The sequence below is a fragment of the Eutrigla gurnardus genome (assembly GCF_963514095.1).
Source record: "Eutrigla gurnardus genome assembly, chromosome: 19".
Classification (NCBI taxonomy): domain Eukaryota; kingdom Metazoa; phylum Chordata; class Actinopteri; order Perciformes; family Triglidae; genus Eutrigla; species Eutrigla gurnardus.
The window spans coordinates 2,278,733-2,301,391 of NC_139930.1; the positions used below are offsets into that span (position 1 = coordinate 2,278,733).

The 22,659-nt window shown below is 42.5% G+C and overlaps 2 protein-coding genes across 2 annotated transcripts; both read right to left on the reverse strand.

The window, feature by feature from the left end:
- Window positions 1-1,453: 1,453 nt before the first annotated feature.
- On the reverse strand, window positions 1,454-5,229 carry LOC311030253 (uncharacterized protein). The gene is made up of 9 exons (XM_084035907.1): window positions 5,001-5,229; window positions 4,582-4,696; window positions 4,077-4,194; window positions 3,892-3,983; window positions 3,407-3,524; window positions 3,213-3,314; window positions 2,963-3,136; window positions 2,455-2,631; window positions 1,454-2,267 (listed from the first exon to the last, which is right to left on the reverse strand). Exons 1-9 carry the CDS (start codon window positions 5,015-5,017, stop codon window positions 2,065-2,067), a joined length of 1,116 nt encoding a protein of 371 aa, XP_083892033.1. The 5' UTR covers window positions 5,018-5,229; the 3' UTR covers window positions 1,454-2,064.
- Window positions 5,230-17,466: 12,237 nt separating this feature from the next.
- On the reverse strand, window positions 17,467-19,727 carry LOC311030239 (tripartite motif-containing protein 16-like). Its single transcript, XM_084035892.1, has 2 exons — window positions 18,251-19,727; window positions 17,467-18,032 (listed from the first exon to the last, which is right to left on the reverse strand). The coding sequence occupies exons 1-2, from the start codon at window positions 19,562-19,564 to the stop codon at window positions 17,676-17,678; spliced, it is 1,671 nt and encodes a 556-aa protein (XP_083892018.1). The 5' UTR covers window positions 19,565-19,727; the 3' UTR covers window positions 17,467-17,675.
- Between the last annotated feature and the right edge of the window lie 2,932 nt (window positions 19,728-22,659).

A 22,659-nucleotide genomic window follows, 5' to 3' on the forward strand; every position in this document is an offset into this window, starting at 1 on the left:
GCTAGCTGTATTCCTTCTTAAACATAAATGAAATGAAATGGTTCTGGACCTGTTACCCCCGCGACCCTATCCAGGATAAGCGGTTGAAGAGGGAGGAAGAAGGTTCTCTGACTGTCAGGATGAAGATTTTAAATGGCCCCTGCTATAAAATACAGACGTTTCAACCTTGATCAGGCCAAACCATACTACATAGACATGATGTTGCTGATGGAGAAAAATGTATGTCAACTTGGTAAAAATGATAATTATGATTGTGAATAGGTCAGTCATCAATATCTTAAACACATTTGGCCAGTAAATACCCCTGAAAAGATGTACTTCTGATTTTATCCAAGTTGGACCTGAAAGGGGTGTGAGAAACTCCATCTCAAAGGGGCTGGCTTGGAGCGAGATGGAAAATGTAACTTTGTCGTAGGACAACAATGAAAATATCATTGGAAAGGTCTTGGCCTAGAGAGTAACATATATCAGTATGAGAACTGTGTGAGGTTCCTGCTTCTCAGGAGTGACCTTTGAACCTTGAAAATGAGACACTTATGAATGCTTACAGGACGGGAACGAAATGTGTTACAAACATGGGGTCAACAGTTTTGGAAAGGTCTTGACCTCTACTACCATAACAGAGGGTAATCCAACAGGGGGCGCAACTGTATGGGTCAAAACCCAGAAAAAACAAGATTTAAACCTCTTAATTATAATAAAAATCAGATTTGACCATAAATATGTGTTTTCCACTACCAAAAACATCTGGAGAGCCTCCAAGCTTCCTTGTAATCTCGTCACATAATAGGGAAAACACTTTAAAACTACATTAAAAATGGCGCACCACACACACACACATAGCAAGCACGTGACCAGACTGTCGTTCTTCAAGCATTCTTCCGGGTTAGGTTAGGTTTCTAAACGTAGGGTTTAGAAATTATCTATCCACTTATTTTTTAGCATAAAAAGTCAAACCACGTCACATATGTTTATATTTTGAGAAAGCCTTTGTAAATAAATACATTAACACAAACATTTAATCGCGCTATTTTAGCACTTATTCTTGTCGCTCCGTTTCGCAGACTAACAGGGGTACGTTCAAAGACAGAACTGTTCGATCAACGTTTGAAAAAAGAACTTCTGGGGTTCGTAATTTGGATCTATTGTTGTTGTTCTGGTGTAATAATGTGGTTTAAAGTTTGTTTACATATAATGTTGCTATCGAGACTGTGCCCCACACGTCAATCAGATTGATTATTAGTGAAGCTAACGCTAGCTAACATCGTTAGCTAACGTTGCTGCTTGTGAACATACTTCAAGAGAGCGATGTGCTTCTCTGTGTAGTTTGGACAGATTTAGTGGCCATCATGTAGCCTATGAGCTTTATTTCCATTTTTAATGTGCAAATAAACTCAAACTTTAGATGCTTTTATATCAAACAGGTGGGTTTCAAAAAAGACACAGTTGTGGATTAAATGTACATGTATTTATTCCAGATGTTAAAGTTCTCCTCCAGACAGATTAAAGAATGACACTGTAAACCAGGGGTCACCGACCTTATTGACCCTGAGAGATACTTCCTGGGTCGTGAATCTGACAAAGGGCGACCAGTTTGAAACACTTATGAAATAACACATTTGCTTTGACCTCAGAACCAGCATAGGTCAGAGTTCACCTACATTCACTAAACTTATATTTAAGTTATAATAAACTTGTTTTTAATGCTTTTTTAAAAAACATTGTCATTTTCAAATCTATATAAATGCAAGTCTGATTAAAGAAGAATAGCAAAAGAATAAAAATAACATTTTTGAACAGGCACCTGTTGACAAAATGAAGCTTGAAGTCTGAAGACAAGTTAACATGAAGGAAAGGCTAGCTAATGAATGTAGCCGCCAAGGCGCTGATTAGTTTGGATGTCAAAAGCTTTGATAGGCATGGCTTTCCATGGCTTCAATATACAACATATATTTACAACATAGATAATAACATCTACAAGAAATCTACATTTTTTTCCTCCGCCGTGGGATTTTTACAAAACAAGAGTCTTGTAAACCACCCCACCCCTCCCTCTCCTCCCAACTAGATTTCTTCATCAGAATCTTCACTACTGCTGTCCTCTTCACTTTCCACGTCTTCCTCCATTGTGAAGAAACCGGGCTCTGTGTTGACAGTGGCGTAGGTGCCTGTGACTGCACTCAGTTTGTTTTGGAGAAAGTCTTTTCTCTGTAAAAGACAGGCGTGCGGTCCCCTGTATCCGGCCTCGGTCATATCCCAAGGAGTGGCTTGAGGGAAAAGTGAAAAGGAATGAGATTTAAAATTAGGCAGATACATTTGGAAATGTAATGCAGTTTGAATGCCCAACTCTGAGGCTGTGTTTTTGTCTACTCAAAAGGAAAATAAAAAAAATGTCAGTCATTGGGAATGCTCCTCTTTTAATAAATAAATAAATAGAATATTTGTAGAACATACTGTGGTTCCTGATGTTGTCCTCAGTGTGATGAAGGAGGTTCTCCAGATTATCTAATGCCTTTCTCAGGCACTGATAATGCTGGGTCATCTCCTTCACAATTATGAGCTTCTCCTCTTCCATACGCCCGACCAGCATGACTTGGTCGAAAAGTCGCCTCTTCGAACGGAGGCTCACCACTATTTTAGAATAGAGAACAGATGTGACAGAATCAAAACATTTGAGCATGTTCCATGTTCATGTGCCCATTGGTTAATAAAAGAATGGGTCAGTTTTTCCTCATACCTACTGTTGCTGACTATTGTTCTCTATTTGACTGATCTCTATCACTTAATCAAGCCTTTTCTAACATTCCATACTACAAAATAAGCAATAAAAGTATGTATGATTCGTACTGATATCATATTGGATTGATATCGGTATCGGCCAATATGTTTTCATGTATGGACTTTGTCAGTGTATTTTAAACCAATATTCACAGCTCAATATCAAAATGATGACTTTGCTTACCATCTCCTTGCACTTCCCAAGGCAGAACCACATTATCAGACAGGCTGCATGCTGCTTCTATGTCAGTTGTGTCTTGACCAGCAGCAACAGTGTTGAACTGGATTATCTTCTCTCTTAGTTTTTTCTTGAGCTCACCCAGTCTCCTCCGTTTCCGTTGCCTTGTTTGATTGCTGTCTGTTAGTTTAAAAAAAGTATTATTAGTAAGAATAACAAAGAAGCATTAGTTGTTGAGTGATGCAATACTAAATACCATTTTGTCGATAGAGATCATGCTTCTTCCTTCTGAGGGAATAGATGATCTCATCTATTTCTCTCTGGAGCTCTTCCTGGCTACTATGAGCACCATGATTCTCTTGAAAAACAGAAACAGGCAGAGTTTGAAAACCAAATGAAGCCAAATGAATGACAGTACCAAACTGACTTGTCAGCGACAATGTTGCTTACCAGTGGCTGCCCACTGCTTCACATCCTCCACCCACTGTTCTGTGTCATCCAGTGTGATGTTGAGGTCTTCCTGGAGATGCTGAAGATTTGCAGCTTCCAACTCTGCTCTCTGTGTAGTCTATTTAGAATGTTTTCAGCAGAAAAATACAATGTCAGAAGAATGTTCACTCAATTATCTGCTGCTAAATGCTTAATACTTTGCATTCTACATGTCAAAGTATCCTTGGGAAAGATACTGAATCCCATATTGCTGTCTATGTGAATTATATTCTGATGAGGAGCTGGCACATTGTACAGTAGTTTCAGTCACCAGTGTATTCACGTGTATGAATGTGTGTGACAATGAGATGAATGTGGACATACTTTGTAAAGCTTTGGAATGGTCACAAACACTAGAAAGCTGTGCTATATAAATACATTCCATTTACCATCCATTTAACCATTCAATGACAAATGTAAATGTTAAAAAAGTGTAGACTTCTTACTTTGACAAATCGCTTTGCCAGTGTCTTGTGGAGACTCTCCACCTTCCTGCTGTTCCATTCCATTGCAAGCATTGTTATCATATCAGCTCTGCCTGTATAAAACAAAACAGAGAATATGCACATTCAAATCAATTTGATTATCTGGTGTCGTTTCAAAGCATGCCACTTCATTTTTTTGAACCAACCTGACTTGGTCATGTATTTTGTGGTCAGAGCTGCCCTTGAGAGAAAACTGTTGACCTGCTCCACCTCCTCACCAACAGTATTTCCTGCACCATCCTGGTTTCTGCCACTCCACTTCACCTGCTCCAAAATAAACAAACATATACACAAATATATGCACTGCTTATAAAATACCTGTATTTACTTGCTCTCTTGCTTACACCAAAGTGTCCGGGCATGTTTTTGTACTTGTTTCCTCACCAGTTGTAACTGTTAGGCCAGAGATATACTTCCTTTTTAAGCATGTGTGTCCTTAACAACATCTTTATTTCTGAGGAGCTGCAAAAGAACTGTCCAAAATGACACTATGCAAAAAAAGGTAGCTATGGTGAATACTAGTTAAAAGCAAGTATATCTCTGGCCTTACAGGAACTTTGACAAGCCCGTAACATGATTACAACATATTAAGTGATTTCACTAATGTGGTCAATCTTCTTATGACACAAACTCTTAACTTGCACACTGTACCTCACATTTGCCAGTGTGAGCCTTGGCATGCATTACAGAGAGGAAAGGCCTCATGGCTGTAAGTATTTGGAGCTCAGGCAACTTCACTGCCATCTTCTCCAAATATGGCCAATACCTGTAGAGAAAACCACTTAGTGCTTAGGTTGCATACTGACATGATTATAGGGAGATAAATCAGAGGTAGTAACCAGTAAAATCTCTGTTACCAACCGAAGAACAACATGTATCAAAAACAATGCTAGAGATAATAATGCCTTATATCTGGTGGACATGGAGGTTGTACCACATAAGCTATATTAACTTTCTACAGCCATAAAAAAGGCATGATTCTAGGCCTGTTGTGGCAATCTACAAGGAATTAATACAGTGCAAAATACCAGTGAAAACTTCATTTATGACTTGGAAAGGGTTAAGATTACCTGCAAGTGAGGTCCATACAAAAGAACGTTATGTTTGCAGCTTCAGCAAGCTCTTTCTGCAGGAACAATGGGTAGGCATAGATTTCACCACGCTAGTGGTTTAAGCCTTGAAGCAGAATGCCATGTCTGCAAACGGCAATTTCCAGGCCCTCCTCGTCCACCTTGGCCCTGGACTTTCGTGAGGTTTCTCGCCCTGCTGTAAAAGTTGCCGGCCCACAGACGTCATGACCAGTCCTCTGAAAGGAGACACAATCTGTTATATGTAGCCCAGAGACAAGTTAAAAAAAGAAAAAGAAGTGGTAGGAGGTTGGATAAAACCTTACAATCGTCATTTGGCTTCTAATATGATCCACAAAGGCAGACACTTTGGCATCTTCAGCGATGAACAGGCCATCAAAGAGAGGTGGTTCATCTGTCCTGTTAAATCAGAAGAATTTCCTTGTTTTATTACAGCCTTTATGTCACCTGTCGAAATGAATGCTGATATTTCACATTAGCGGAGTAGTTAAATATTACTGTGATTTACTGTGGAGGTCAAAATAAATAACATTACTGAAGTTATTGGCCATGGATTAGGGCCATGGAACCGAAACAAAAAGGTATTACTAAGATTAGAAAAATAGTTTGCTGACCCTTTGGACTTTTTGAAGCGGTAGTGCTTTCTGTTACCATCTGCAGATATGGCAAGCATGTCTGGTGTGCATGCAGGGCACTTGAAGGGCTCAACCAGGCACAGACGTGTTTCTTCCAGTGGCAGAAGGCAAATTCGCGATATACCCTGTGAAAGGTATCACCGCAAATACTGCCCGTCTGAAAACAAGGATGGTATTATTTTGGTTAATTCCAAACTTTGCAATTTGGAATTCAAAATTTCAAATAACAAGAGTTCTCACCCGTCCTGTGCGATGGGCCCGATGTTCAAGCATTCTGATAAATGCTTTCTGGGATGTAGCTGGGCTGGCCAACTTCATTTGCTGAAATGATGTAAAAACATCAAATTTAAACAGCATTTGGCAGCTTGCTGTTGCTGGCCAGTATCTGCAACTGATGAAGTCACTGATTCCTGGCGTCCACTTGCAGGAGCAATGTGGGCAACTGACAGCAGGCAACCAGAGGTTGTATGGACCTGAAAAAAAATACATATACCATTTCACATTATAGGTACAAAACAGGACCAAGTGATAATATTGAGCCATTATTGGCTTGTGATGGGATACAAACAGTAGAAGGAAGTGACAAGGTACCATTGATAGTCACCAAGACAGTCTGCTTTCCTGGCATGACGGTGTAATCTTGGTCTCGGCCACAGGAGCACATTTGTGTTGGTGGAGGAATGGGCAGCAGACATACTGGAGTAATGAAAATTTCACAAATTAATACCTATAGTCAAAATATAAAACACTAACAGTTCAAGTTTATGTAGTGCATTTTATCGAAACCTAAAGACAAAAAACAGAAAGCAAAATCTTTTGAACACACTGCAAGATGGCGGCAGGTAGAGCAGGTGCAGTCACAGCTCTGTTAGTATACAGTTTGCTTTTAAACTTTTTAAGTCCTGCAAACAACATTTTGTTAATGAAACCGGTTGACATGAAACAGTTTAGCACCGTCTACGGTAACGCCGACTTTCTAAGTCAACAAACAAACCAAGCCATAGGTAACTTCGGATTTGGGAAACATGTTTTGGCTACAACAATTGTTTACCCATCTCTGTACCTTCGCTTAAAGAAGCACTTTAAACCACCAACTCAACTGCGACAAAGTGACGCTCTTCTTATTACGATTTGTTTGCTGCTATCTGGAGATATTCATCCGTGCCCCGGCCCACTACACAGTGAGCCGGTGAATCAAAACAACATCACAGCGGATGTAACATGCCACACAACTTTATCTCAGGTAAGCACTCTGTGTAGTGACACGCTGCCGTTTGACCAAGTACAACAAACTACCTTTCCTCGTCGCCTCCGCCCGCTGGGCGATGCTGGGAGTGAGGTGCCTGCCCGGAGTATCGGGGCCGGCGTGGCTGGGGTGTGCTCGGCCGGGACCGGTGGTCCGGGACTGTCCGCTCTGGAAGAGAGCCTGCGTTCTGGCGTGCTGACGGGCGGCGACCCGTGTCTGTCGGCGAATACGGAGGCGTCGGTCTCTTTCCCTCTCTCGGTGGTGGGCTCGCTTGCGGAGGGAGCGTCGGCGCCGTGGGGTCTTGCTGCGGCTATGTGGTTGTCTCCAGCGACCGTGGCGAGCGAGGGCAGCACCGAACGCGGAGTTTACCACAACAAACAGCGCTGGTCAACAAATACCGCTCACGGAGTTAACCGTGACTCTCGTACTCATCCAGCTGGAGTCAACCCGGTCTTTAAAAAGCACCGCAAATTAAATATTTTCAAAACTCTAAACCAGTCTAAAGTTATTTGGGACCCACAATCCAAGCCTAGAGGTCTTCTAGGGGGGCATTTGAATATCCGCAGTTTGATCTCTAAAATTGACCAAGTCCATCATATTCTCACAGAGTCAAACTTGGATTTTTTATGTCTGTCAGAAACATGGCTTCATAGCAACTCACCATCTGCTGCAACATGTGTACCAGGCTACAAGCTATTCAGACGCGATAGGTCCTATGGGAAAGGAGGTGGGGTGATGATTTACATTAAAGACATCTATCAGTGTAGTCAAATTAAATGGTCATCTGACAATGATCTGGAATGCATTGGTGTAACTGTAACTCTTTCACCTCAAATGTCCTTTGTCCTTGTTGCTTTGTACCGCCCACCCTCCTCCAACACTGGATTCTATGAACATCTGAAAATCTTGCTAAAAGAATGTGATTCAAGGAAAGAGCTCATACTGATGGGTGATTTCAATATCAACTGGGAAGATAAGAAAAATAGGAAGGCCCTCAAACAAACTACGGACTATTTTGATCTAACGCAATTGGTTAAAGGGCCTACCAGAATAACAACTTCTTCGAAAACCCAGATTGACCTTATCTTTTGTAACAGACCTGAAAGAGTAATTAAGTCATTTAACTTCATTACTGGACTCTCGGACCACAATCTTACCCTAATATCTAGAAAACTCACAAAGAAACGGTTCCAAAGTGGTGGTACACGATTTGAGCAATTCAGGATCCCTAAAAATGAGCTAGATAATTTTAAAAGTGCTGTACATCAAACTAATTGGACTAACTTAATGCCAGGGCTAAATGTGGAAGAAGATTGTAGTATATTCACAAATGAAATTGAGAGCATAGTACATCATTTCACAAAAAAAGTCAAAGGCAAAAAAAATCAAAAGAGGTTGCTACCATGGTTGAATTCTGAAGTACTGAAATTAATGAAGGATAGGGATCTTGCGCTCAAAAGGTCGTTAATGTCAAATCGGGTGAATGACAAACGCATATTTGTTACTTTACGGAATAAGTCCACTAAAGAGATGAGGAAAGCCAAAGCAAATTTCTTTATAAGTATCATTAATGAGGCGAAAGGCAATACAAAATTAATTTGGACCCAGATCCAGAAGCTCATGGGGTCGGATAATCGAAGGCGCAGCAGGCAATTAGAACTAAAAAACAATGGTAACCTGTTGCAAGATCCAGCAGATTTGGCTAAAGTATTCAATGAATACTTTATTGATTCTGTCGCTGAGATTACACAATGTTTCCCTCACACTTGTGTGAATCTCATACCAATTAATATTACTTTGCCCGTTTTTAACATCAATTGCATCACAGACAGTAAGGTTCAAATGCTCGTAAATTCCCTCAAACCCTCCACAACAAAAGATGTTTATGGTATGGACTCAGCCATGCTTAAACATCTTAAAGATGTATTGGCACCCCCCATTACATAGATCATCAATCTGTCAATCTCACAAGGGGTATTCCCAAAGGTTTGGAAGACAGCCGTTGTATCACCTATTTTTAAGTCAGGCGATTCTCAGGCTATTTGTAATTACAGGCCAATCAGCATCTTGCCCGTGGTGTCCAAGGTCGCAGAGAAGTGGGTAGCAGAACAACTCATTTCCCATTTAAACAACAGCCCCTTTTCACTGCATCCCATGCAATTTGGTTTTAGAGCCAATCATTCTACAGACACTGCCAACTGCCTCTTAATTGAAAAGGTTAAGTCTATGATGGACAAGGGAGGTACTGTTGGGGCTGTATTCTTAGACCTTAGAAAAGCTTTTGACACAGTAAATCACAACGTACTCATTTCCAAACTCTCCTCATTCAATTTCTCCAATAACGCCCTCAAGTGGTCAGAATCATATTTAATGAACAGAATCCAGTGTGTGAATGTCAGCAATCAAAAATCTTCTGCGCTGGATACACTAACTGGTGTCCCACAAGGGTCAATACTAGGTCCACTTCTGTTCAGTCTTTATATAAATGACTTGCCCTCTGTGTGCTCTGATGTAGAGATTCAGCTTTATGCTGATGACGCTGTGATTTTTACACATGGCAGCAATAAACTTCAGGCTGCAGCAACACTCACCAATGCATTGAACCGCATCTCAACTTGGCTAATTCAATCATGCCTTCAGCTAAATACATCAAAAACAGTCTGCATGTTTTTTTCCAAAAAGCAATGTAGCACTCCAGAGCCAGCCATAATGCTGTCAGGAGTAAAATTACAAGTTGTCTCTGAGTTCAAGTACCTTGGCCTCCTAATCGACTCTCAACTGTCATTCAAATCTCATGTAAAAAAAGTTGGTCACAGGGTTAAGTTTAACTTATCGAATTTTCGCTTTATTAGAAATTCAATGACAACTGATGCAGCAAAGATTTATATGCATGCCATGATAATGTCACATTTCACATACTGTTTGACCAGCTTCGCACAAGCCAAAAAGACAGCACTTAAACCACTTGAAACACTGTATAAACAAACCCTGAAAGTCCTGGACCGGAAGTCAAACACCTACCACCATTGTCTAATTTTAAGAAAGTATAAACTTCTGAGCTGGGAAAACCTAATAAAGTATGCAAATCTTTGCCTTATTTTTAAAATTTTGCACAACAAAGCCCCCCCACCACTTCAACAGTGTATCACTCAGAGGTCAAATACAAACCGGACAACCAGAGGCTCGTCCCGGGGAGACTGTGTAGTACCCTTAAGAAAAAGTGCCTTTAGCCACTCAGCGTTCTCAGTTACAGCGTCGCAGGAATGGAACTCACTACCATCTCATATTAGAGAAATTAGTTCTTACCGTCCCTTTTCAGGACAGCTGAAAATATGGCTTAATGGTCACCAATTATGTTCACACTAGGACTGCAATTGCTTCTCCTGCCGACTTCTTGGTAAATGCTGTGTCCTGCTTGCTTGTCTCTTGTGTGCTCCTGCCCTGTGCAGGTCATGTTCTAAGTTAATTGTGCTGCATGTTTGTGTTTTTTATGCTGCTGTATATGTTTGTGCTGCATGTTTATGCTTTAGGCTGATGTATGTCTGTGCTGCATGTTTGTGCTTTATGCTGCTATATATGTTTGTTCTGCATGTTTGTGTTCTATGCTGCTGAATGTGTTTTTATTGTAGGTGCATTTGTCCTGCTCTAATCTACTGTTTTGTGCACTTTCGTATAATGTTTAATGTACACTGTGTTTTATTGTCTGCTTATTTTATTGTTGGTTTGCCATTGTCTGTCAATTCATTCTTACTACTATGTTGTTTTTTAATCTTTGTTTATATGCATTTTATTTCTGTAATTTTAGGTTGCCTTTTGAATATCTGGCAGGGGACAACAGACGAAAACTAGCCTCTCAGGCTAACTCTGGCTCACTCACATTTTGAATGTTGATTAGTGTGCAATGTCCCTGAACTAAACCAATAAAATAAAATAAAACACCTTGTTCAACCAGTTCATAATGGCCTCTTTCATCCATTTTCACTGATGATGTGGGAGGAATATGTTTGTAAGAACTCTCTATCATGATTTCTCTGTCATGAAAGATGAGTTTTTTATGAACCATTGAGTCACATTCTGCACAGAGAAACTGAACTCCTGAGGGAACACAGTCCAAGCACCGGACCACAGCATTGGCTGTTTTGCACTGCTGACAGCAATGCTGGGGAACACCTTCTGCAGCCAGCAAGCAACTCAGGAGCTCTGGCACTGCAGCCTTGAATTTTTCAAAGATTAAGGTTGACTTTATTTGAGTTGTCAGATTTAAATATGCATACCAAGATTTGGGACCTCTTGCGGAATTTCATCCATCTGCGAGGCCTCACCTTCTTGCACCTCCATAGTACCAGTGGGTTTAGCTGCAAGCAATAATGTAAGAAACATTACTGCTGACCAACAGCTTCAACTTATAATAATAAATGTAATTGTAATGGACCCATCCTGGTCCCTTGTCCTCCAGGAAACATTGGAGCCTCCAGTCCCCTTCTGTTTCCTTTTCTTTGATGGCTAAAAGTAAAAAAAAAAGAAAAAAAAAAAGATATTTGCCTTTACTGAGAAAATTAAGTGCAATAATAGAGAAAAATATATGAAAAATATTACTGTTTTTGCTGCCAATTCATCTGCCAACACTTTCCCCGCCTCCAGCCACTGTCTGAAGGACTCAGATGCCATTTCCAGAGATAAGAAACTGGTTCTAAAAAGAACCGTTGTGTTATGGTTCTTAAAAGAACCGTTGGTTTATTTATATACTATGTATATTAATGTTCAGAAGACCTGAAAAAAAACAACATGAACCAAACGGATGAACTCAGATTAGTCGTGCAACCATGTATTCTATTTGTTGCCACAGAAATTAACATATAGTTAAATTTAATATAAAGTGAATTATCATAATTTTTTTATATTATTGTCGACGTGTGTGTGTGTGTGTGTGTGTGTGTGTGTGTGTGTGGGGGGGGGGGGGGGGGGTCTCTGCTGATGATTGACGGGGGGCGATCGTCCGCGCGGGGGGGGGGGGGGCAGTACACATTACAGTAGTATTCTGTGCAAAACGTCAGATAATTTCAACACATGCCAATTGGTCCCGTGAAAAAAAATTAAACCCGGACATTTTCATGAATTTATAAAAAACAAACAAAAAAAACCGGACGGATCGGACTTAAAAAGAGGACAAGTCCGGGAAAAAGAGGACGTCTGGCCACTCTATTGGTCAAATGATGTCTTTAATATGATTCAGACCTGATCTAAAACCGTCAAACTAAACTCAGCTACATATGAATCGCAAGTACTCGATTATATTAATATAAAACATCGGCAAATAAAATTAAATATACAAACCTGTCGCACTCAAACTCTTCCGGCTCTTAGTACGTTGTTTTTGATTGGAGAAGAAGGTCAAAGTTCATCAGTGACGTCTCATCTGAGACACCGGAGTGTCGATATTTACTTGACCGCTAGAGGGCGCGCTATTTTGAAACGTAACATATGGTCGTAATTCGGTGCTTGACACACGACCTATGTGGTCGTTTTCTCGAGGAGGACAGTCTCTGCCTTTGCCATTGCAGCCCCAAGGCTATGGAACAGCCTACCCATTTCAATGAGGTGCTCCTCCTCTGCAGCTGCCTTTAAGGCAAATCTAAAAACCTTTTTGTTTTCCCAGGCCTTTAAATGTCCCTGATGGTCTCAAGTGTGTGTCATTTTTCATTCTGGCTGTCCCAGCCATGGCTATTCTGTATTTTGTACCTTGTTTGTAATTTTGTGTTCACTGAACTGTACAGCACTTTGGTCAACTTTGGTTGTTTTTAAATGTGCTTTATAAATAAATTGATTTGATTTGATTTAAAACTGGTGATGTTAAAAAAATACACAGTAGTGGTCAGACACAGCCAGGTCGACAACAGAGGACACACCGATGGACAGGCCATGGGTTATGACCAGGTCCAGGGTGTGTCCTCTGTTGTGAGTCGGCTGAGCGACGTGCTGCTTAAAATCAAGACAACTTAAAAGATTTTAAAACTCTCTGGATATCGGGGCCGAGGTAACATCAACGTGTAGATTAAAATCACCAGTTATTAAAATCCTGCTATGAGAGGTGTGGATAATTGATAAAAGTTCAGAAAATTCACTGATAAAGAGCTAGAGTGATGGGGTGGTCTGTATATAGTAAGGCAAAGAATTGGAGGACTGCTAAAAGTAAAGGCATGGTGCTCAAATGATGAGTAACTGTTAAAAAACACTCCATTTGAGGTCAATGAGTTATCTATAATCGATGCCGTGCCTCCTCCTCTTCTACCCTCTCTAGTAGAAAATAACAAATTAAAATTTGGTGGGGAAGCCTCGGTGAGAACAGCAGGTACGTCAGTGCCAAGCCATGTCTCAGTTAAAAGAAGACAGTCTAACTTGTTATCTAAAATCACATCATTCATTAAAAAAGTTCTATTTAAAAGAGAGCGAACATTAAAAAGTGCCAAGTTTATGGTGACAGGTGGTTTGTTGACTGGAGTGGTGGATTGTTCTGTGAGTGGTCTGAGATGATGAAAGTTCACAGAGTGGGTGTGGTAGTGTCTGATGTGGTGGTGGTGTGTAATGATTACGGGAATGGGTGAAGTGTTGGTGTGAATATGAGGTCCAAGTCCGGTGTTGTATGTATGGTGATCAGAGGTGGAACTGAAATCATAGGAGCATGGACCTGGGGGACATGTTACAGGTTCCCCCTGTAATTACACAGAACTCTCTTGAAAGAATGTGGTTCAGTTGTTGCACACTTACAAACCTCTGCTTGTTCTCAAAGCACTATCCAAACCATAGTTGGTTCCATGGAGGAAGTTATTAGTGATGTTCAAGGTCGAGCACAAGAAGCAGTTCTCCAAACATTTCCCTCTGAAACTAAGGAGTCAGAAATGTATAAGAAAGTAGAGCACTGTTTAAATCCATTAGACAAGCCCTTTTCCAAATTTAACACGGATGAAGAGCCAAAAATATTATGATGAAAAATGGGAAATAGTTGATTGTAAAGAATTTGTCCTTGGTGTGAGAGTGGATACACGTAGACATAGAACTCATATAGTCAGGTTCCTGTAACAGACAAGTTCATGTATGTACCCATTTTAGGTACACTACATCCATTTTCAGAAACAGTGAGACAAGAGAGTGCTTCTTACAAGAGAAACACTGTAAAAAGGGGACATACAAAGACATTAATGATGGGTTTTATTTCCAAAACCATCCTCTTTCTTCACAACAGAGACATGCTCTACAAATGTTACTTTATTAGGAGGATTTAGAAATGGCTAATGCATTGGGTTCTAAGAAGGGGATCCACAAACTTGGTTGTGTTTATTTTCCTTTAAAAAACCTCCCAGCCAAGGTGAACTCTGTGCTAATGAACAGACATCTTGCAGCTCTTTTCTACACCCAGGATTTAAAGACGTACGGTTTTGAAGAAATATTAAAGCCTCTAATTGACGATTTGAACATTTTAGAAACTGAAGGAATCAACTCCCATTTATTGATGAACCAGTGTTTGGCTCTGTAATTCAAGTCACGGCAGATAATCTTGCTTTGAATAGTTTGCTCGGCTTTGTTGAATCTTTCAGTGCAACATACTTTTGTAGCTTCTGTCTGACAAATGAGGAAGAAATTCCGTGTGTTTGTTCTGAGGATGATCCAGGACTTAGTCTGCGCTCCAGAGAGCTTCATATTGAACGTTGTAATGCACTAAGTGAAGATCCTGCTCTACCTTTTGTTTATGGGGTTAAACCCTTGTGTGCTTGGTTCATGACAGGATTTTCAGTGCACTGGTCATTTTGCAGTTGATATAATGCAGGATTTGTTGGAGGGTGTCGTACAGTATGAGTTTAAGCTGTTTTGTTCAGTAGCTGCTTAAAAATGTTACATCTCTATGAACACGTTGTCAGATCGGATACAGAGTTTTAATTATGAATATATGGAACGTAAAACAAACCGAGTCACTTCAAGATTGAGGACAACAGCAATCTGGCCAGAATATGAGTTTAAATAAATAAACCAGTTATTATTAACTTAAATGTGATCATAAATCTTAGTTTCCCTTCACTTCATAGTGGAAGCGGTAGAGAGTCAGAGTCAGTGCGTCGTTATCCAGTCCATTCCACTTGTTCATATAGAACACGCCCACATCACTGAAGCCCAGTCCACGTTTTCCCTGCAACCTAGGTTGCACTCGGTACCTGGGTACCTGCAGTGTGTGTACCGGGAGCGGAGCACACAGAACCGACTAGAGCAGCATTAGGAGAAGAACGTGACGTGATGGATATACGGAATTGTTTCAAGAGAGTAAGTATTCATCACTGCTGATAGTAACAATAAGTTAGCTGCAGCCCCCCAGCTAACAGCAGAAAGTCCCACGTCATTGCCAAATGCTCCCTGTTTGACAAAAAAAACCTGGCTTGCACACTCTGTAGCTGAGAGCCCCCTGTACAGGAGGCAGCATGAGATGCATGCTGTATATCTCTGTGCACGTCTTACCTTTGTTGTTTTGCAGTCAAAAGTTACATTTCAGCTCAAAAAGGACTCTGCTACAGTAGCTAGCTAGTTAGTCCGACATGCAATGTGAAGGTCCTGGTTGTTTGTAGAGTTAGGTGTGCACTCTTCATATTATCTTTGGGGTGACTTCCTTCTGGAGCATCAGATGCACACCGTGAACCAGCTCATTCACATATGATTATGTGGATAATAATAATAATGACAATAATAATGATGATGATAATACGGTAATAATAATAATAATAATAATAATAATAATAATAATAATAATAATAATAATACACTAATAATAATCAAACCTGTAAGAGTCAGGGCAGAGGAGCAGAGAGAGTGAGAGGGGAGAAACCTCTACTGGAAAGGTGAGTCATTTGTGATGCAGGCAGTCTTGGAATTTTATGGGGTGACTTCCTTTTATGGGGTGACTTCCTTTTATGGGGTGACTTCCTTTTATGGGGTGACTTCCTTCTGGATTATCAGCTGTGTTTCTCACTTTACGCATGGATGCACACAGTGAAACAAGAGCTGAGCACATTCACGTATGATTGTCATCAGTGGATCAGTGGAATGTTTGATTACATTTTTGTATTCAGCATAAAATATTATGCAGGACTACTTTTATAGAATAAATATGTTTAATAAGTAATTCTGTGGTTTATTTGTTCACCTTTCAGAAGAATCCAGATAGTCTCACTCGTATTATTGATGTTTATTTCATGGATATAGAATTTTGGTTAAAAGTTACAGAATCGAATCGTTAATAAAAAAAATAAACATTTCTACTGAATCGTTAATGGAATCGCTGTGAAGCCAAAGATTCTCCCCCCTAATGGAACCCATCCATGAAGCTCTCTACTGTTCTTGAGCTAATCTGAAGGCCACATGAAGTTTGGAGGTCTGTAGTGATTAACTCTGCAGAAAGTTGGTGACCTCTGTGACCTCTGTGCCTCAGCATCGCTGACCCCGCGCCGTCATTTTACGTGGCATCATCAAGTGATGATCCTTGAACCTTTTGTGCTGCTACATTGTCTTGCTACCGTTCTAGACTTGAAGAAGGTCTCTGAGGGGAAGCTGCCTTTAGAAGAAGGACTTTTGCTCAGATCTGAGTGTGCGGATGCTTTTTTTCTGCTACTTCCATTTATTATTATTATTATTATTATTATTATTGTTATTATTGTCAACATAACCAACATGACGGCCTCATTCTGAACGTTCCTCTGCATGAAAACCAACAGAACCAGAACCAGAAGAAGAATATGTGTGTTCTTGTCAGGATTGAACTCAGCTTCTTCTCCAGCAGCTTTGTATGACACCCTGGAATGAAGACGAGGAGGAAGCACTTTGTTCACGCTGCTTTATTCATCATGGAAAGCTTCAGTGTGTCCACAGATCTCATCAGTGAAGTCTGTTAAAGGATCAATGATTTCATCACACAATCACTTTCTACGTGGGATTCTAGATTTCTTTACTAACGTAGAGAAAGAAAACAAAGCAGCTGGGATTAAGGAGGTCTGCTGGTTTCCACCAAAGAGCCACGCAGAGGAGGAGAACATAGAAGTACATCGCTAAGCAGAGGAGGAGGGGGAGAGGAGGAGAGGAGGAGGAGAGGAGGAGAACATAGAAGTACATCGCTAAGCAGAGGAGGAGGGGGAGAGGAGGAGAGGAGGGGGAGAGGAGGAGAGGAGGAGAGGAGGAGGAGAACATAGAAGTACATCGCTAAGCAGAGGAGGAGGGGGAGAGGAGGAGAGGAGGAGGAGAGGAGGAGAGGAGGAGAGGAGGAGAACATAGAAGTACATCGCTAAGCAGAGGAGGAGGGAGAGGAGGAGAGGTGGGGGAGAGGAGGAGTGGAGGAGGAGAGGAGGAGAACATAGAAGTACATCGCTAAGCAGAGGAGGAGGGGGAGAGGAGGGGAGGAGGTGAGAGGGGGAGAGGAGGAGAGGAGGGGTGGAGGTGAGAGGGGGAGAGGAGGAGAGGAGGAGAGGAGGAGGAGGAGGTGAGAGGGGGAGAGGAGGAGAGGAGGTGAGAGGGGGAGAGGAGGAGAGGAGGAAAGGAGGGGGAGAGGAGGAGAGGAGGTGAGAGGGGGAGAGGAGGGGTGGAGGTGAGAGGGGGAGAGGAGGAGAGGAGGGGTGGAGGTGAGAGGGGGAGAGGAGGAGAGGAGGAGGAGGAGGTGAGAGGGGGAGAGGAGGAGAGGAGGTGAGAGGGGGAGAGGAGGAGGAGGAGGAGGAAGGTGAAGTCATTCAGCTCTTAAATGACTTCTGTCTAGTTGAGTTTACAGATCTCACCACTACATCCATCATAAACACGAAGTCCAGCATAGAGGGTCTCAGTGAACGTGGTCTGGACTCTGTGGAGGAGAGTCATGGTCTCAGAGACGCTGTAGAAGGACAGAATACCTGCTCTGTGATCCAGGAACACTCCTACTCTGGAGGACCGAGGACCTGAGACGGGAGTTTGGACACCGTTGTACCAGAAGTTATAACTGTTATTGTAACAATATAAAGACCAGGATTTATCATTGTATCCAAACCAACATGGTTTCCCTCGTCCTGCTCTGCTGATACTCTTGTATGCGACTGATACACCAACTCCACCAAATACACCTCCTCTCCACTCCACCTCCCAGTAACAACGTCCAGTCACACTTTCTCTACTCAGGACCGAGGACCTGAGACGCGAGTATTAACACCGTTGTAACAGAAGATATAACTGTTATTGTAACAATCTAAAGACCAGGATTTATCATTGTTTCCAAACACACATGGTTTCCCTCCTCCTGCTCTGCTGATACTCTTGTATGCGACTGCTACACCAACTAACCCTCCTCTCCACTCCACCTCCCAGTAACAACGTCCAGTCACACTTTCTCTACTCAGGACCTGAGACCAATCAGTGAATCTGTCTGGGTGACTAGAATAAGGCTGGTTTTGACTCCTTGTTGCTTTTCTGTTCCCCTCAGATAATAACAGACATGTGTTTGCTGTGTTTGGATCCAGTGTGATTTCACATGAATATTTCAAGAATCCAGCTCTGGTCTTGGGTTCTGGTGGTGGCAGTAAAACATCCACTTCAGTCCCTGCCAGTGAGACGTTTGTCCATCTGTGTGTCAGAACTTCCTGTAGTCCATCTCTGACTTCTGACAGCGCCGCCGTCACGTCCTCAAAGTAGCGGCGAGGAGGACGGGCGTTGATGCTGGATGAGTGTGTGGACTCACTGAGTGGTGACAGTGACAGGTAGTCGTGTAGAAACTGGTTGTGATCCTCTGTGTGTGAGAGCTTCTCCAGCTCAGCGTCTCTCCTCTTCAGCTCACTGATCTCCTGCTGCAGCTTCTCCTGAAGCTCTCCGACTCGACTCACTTCCCTTTCCTGCTGGGATCTGACCTGCTGCTTCACGTCAGAGCGTCTTCTCTCCATGAGACGGATCAGCTCCGTGAACATCTCCTCACTGTCCTCCACTGCTTTATCAGCAGAGTGGTTGATGGCCTCCACCTCCTGGTGGAGCAGCTTCACATCTTTGTCTCTGTCCTGGATTCTCTGCTGGATGTTTAGTCGACTCCCCTCCAGCTCTCTCTGCCTCTCGGTCCTTTCTGCTGCAGCTGAGACTGTGTCGTGGCCTTTATGTTCGTCCACAGAGCAGAGATAACAGATAGACTGCTGATCAGTACGGCAGAACATCTTCATCACCTCATCATGACGAGAGCACACGTTCTCCTGGAGCTTGTTGGAGGGCTCCACCAGCCGGTGTTTCTTAAATGCTGCTGATTCATGATGAGGCTGGAGGTGTTTCTCACAGAAAGAGGCCAGACACACCAGACAGGACTTGAGGGCTTTCAGTTTCCTCCCAGTGCAGGAATCACAGGCCACATCTTCAGGTCCAGCATAGCAGAGACCAGCAGGAGCAGCTTGGAGTCCAGTCCTCTTCAGCTCCTCCACCAAATCTGCCAACATGGTGTTTTTCAGCAGGACAGGCCTCGGTATGAAGGTCTGCCTACACTGAGGGCAGCTGTGGATCTCCTTCTCATCCCAGAAGCTTCCAATACACTTCATGCAGTAGTTGTGTCCACAGTGAAGAGTCACCGGATCCTTCAGTAGATCCAGACAGATGGAACAAGACAAGGTCTCCCGGTCCAGCTGAACTCCTTTCTGCGCCATTTCACCTCTCAGCGACGACGACTGTCTGAGTTTCACTTTGTGAGAAGTGAAACTGGTCTGAGGTCTGATCTCAACAACATGTGTGTGTGCAGTGAATGTGGCCTGTCAGCTGCTGCACTTCACCGCCATGTTGGTTACACTCATCCTCACACGGTAGATCTGAAGGGGAGGAACAAGGAAGTGTGTGTGTGTGTGTGTGTGTGTGTGTGTGTGTGTGTGTGTGTGTGTGTGTGTGTGTGTGTGTGTGTGTGAGCAGAGAGAGGAGGGAGGCGTTCTCAAGCTGGGGTTCATTCCAGGAAGAGGAGCGGCACATTGACTTTGTTTCCTCACTTCTAACAGAGCCTTCAAACTCAACTCAAACTTTATTTATAAAGCGTGTTTAAAACACCCAACAGTTGACAAGTGCTGTTCTGGACAATAAATAAAACAGTAGACATCATGCAATAATATAAGACAGAACACATAAACATACAATAAAAGGATGTCTTGCTCAGTTTGAATCAAAAGCCAGAGAGAAAAGCTGAGTCTTCAATGAGGACATAAAAACCTCCAGGGTCTGGGCAGATCTAATGTCCCGAGGCTGATCCAGAGCCTTGGTGCAGCCCCCACAAAGGCTCGGTCCCCCCTGGATTTGAGTCTGGTCCTGGGGACATCATTAGACCTGCCGACTTCATTAAACATACTGTCCTGCTAGAGCTCTTCGCCCTCAGAATAAAGGCTTACTTGTAGTTCCTAAAGTCTCCAAAAGTAGAACAGGGACCAGAGCTTTCAGTCAACAAGCTCCTCTTCTGTGGAACCGTCTTCTGGTTCTGGTTCGGGAGGCAGACACTGTTCCCACATTTAAGAGTAGGCTTAAAACCTCTCTCTTTGACACCGCTTATAGTTGGGGCTGGTTCAGGTTTGCATTGGACCAGCTCTTAGTTATGCTGCTATAGGCCTAGACTGCTGGGGGATTATAGTGGCACACTGAGCCTCTCTCTCTCTCTCTCTCTCTCTCTCTCTCTCTCTCTCTCTCTCTCTCTCTCTCTCTCTCTCTATGTTCCCCCGGAGTCCTTGTGCTTTCTTGCCTAGCACGTCTCCCCAGGCCTGGACTGGGACAAAGATTCGGCCCTGGACTTTTTGGTCCAGACTAGCCCACCACAATCCGCCACAGATACTGTGCCAACTCGGCCCGTTGATGTACTGTACATATAATCACACAAGCCCTTAATAACACTACTATACTGAATAATATCCCTTTATATTCTGGAGCCTTGAATAACATAAATGATGACTACACAGTATGTTGCTCATTTGCTCTTAAGAAGGATACTGGAGAAAGGATTTAAGATTCAAGAGTGTTGTTTATTTAACTCACTCATGGCATTGGCAGGCTGATAGCAAGGTGGTCAAACCACACCACATGGCAACATGTGAGTTTTAAGCTTGTAGATCTACAAATGTGTGGCATGCTTTGATGAAAATATAAAATAGTGGTTAATAAAAGCAACTATTAATCAGGTTAGTAGGGCTCTGGAAAATGGGTGGGACTACTGGGCCTCTGTAGCCTATCATAGGGCCACTGGGCCAGGTATTCTTTAGACAGACAAGCCACTGGGCCTCTAATGTGTCTGTGGGCTGCAGCTGAGCTCTGTGGGCCGGTGCATGTCTCTCTCCCTGGGCTGCAGCAAAAAAAAAAGAGAAAAAAAAAGGCAGCCACTGCCGGCCCATTATTGACCGGCCCACCGGGAAAACTCCCGGTACTCCCTATGGCCAATCCTCCCCTGGGTCTCCATGCTGTGGTCTTGTTTGACTCTTACCACCAGTATTTTTAATTAAAGTAATTGACTAAAATCGTGGGCTGCACGGTGGTGTAGTGGGTAGCACTCTTGCCTCGCAGCAAGAGGGTACCGGGTTCGATTCCCAGGTCGGCCCTGGCTCCTTCTGTGTGGAGTTTGCATGTTCTCCCCGTGTGAGCGTGGGTTCTCTCCGGGTTCTCCGGCTTCCTCCCACAGTCCAAAGACCTGCAGGATGGGAATCGGCATCTCTACTGCAAGTTATACTAAATAATACTGCTCTACACTCTCTTGACATCAGGCCGTTCTGAAAAAGGGGCAGAATTTCATGATCTTGTCAACTGAGGAATTAGGTGATTTTACCAGCTGGCAGCAACACGTGGAGACCATTTAGGCAAAAAACTCATTTTTGCCAAAAAGTGACTAAGGCAATTATTTTAACAAGGTGACAATGTGATGTGTGCAAGAAACTGATTTCCACTGTGGTCTCCTGGCTGCAAAAAAGGTAGAGGAAGGAGAAGGAAATGATCTGACGGATCTATACAGTGCATCACCTCATCTGGATAGATATGTAATAAAATATTTTGAAATAACATATACGAGTTGCTAGCTGTATTCCTTCTTAAACATAAATGAAATGAAATGGTTCTGGACCTGTTACCCCCGCGACCCTATCCAGGATAAGCGGTTGAAGAGGGAGGAAGAAGGTTCTCTGACTGTCAGGATGAAGATTTTAAATGGCCCCTGCTATAAAATACAGACGTTTCAACCTTGATCAGGCCAAACCATACTACATAGACATGATGTTGCTGATGGAGAAAAATGTATGTCAACTTGGTAAAAATGATAATTATGATTGTGAATAGGTCAGTCATCAATATCTTAAACACATTTGGCCAGTAAATACCCCTGAAAAGATGTACTTCTGATTTTATCCAAGTTGGACCTGAAAGGGGTGTGAGAAACTCCATCTCAAAGGGGCTGGCTTGGAGCAAGATGGAAAATTTAACTTTGTCGTAGGACAACAATGAAAATATCATTGGAAAGGTCTTGGCCTAGAGAGTAACATATATCAGTATGAGAACTGTGTGAGGTTCCTGCTTCTCAGGAGTGACCTTTGAACCTTGAAAATGAGACACTTATGAATGCTTACAGGACGGGAACGAAATGTGTTACAAACATGGGGTCAACAGTTTTGGAAAGGTCTTGACCTCTACTACCATAACAGAGGGTAATCCAACAGGGGGCGCAACTGTATGGGTCAAAACCCAGAAAAAAACAGATTTAAACCTCTTAATTATAATAAAAATCATATTTGAC

Coding starts and splice junctions, on each gene's coding strand:
- LOC311030253 (XM_084035907.1), bottom strand. Junction 3,984..4,076: donor AAAATACATGACCAAGTCAG/GTTGGTTCAAAA, acceptor TGTTTTATACAG/GCAGAGCTGATATGATAACA. Junction 2,632..2,962: donor TTGGGAAGTGCAAGGAGATG/GTAAGCAAAGTC, acceptor ATTCTAAAATAG/TGGTGAGCCTCCGTTCGAAG.
- LOC311030239 (XM_084035892.1), bottom strand. CDS start 19,564: ATGGCGCAGAAAGGAGTTCAGCTGGACCGGGAGACCTTGTCTTGTTCC. Junction 18,033..18,250: donor CTGGACGTTGTTACTGGGAG/GTGGAGTGGAGA, acceptor TGTTACTGGGAG/GTGGAGTGGAGAGGAGGTGT.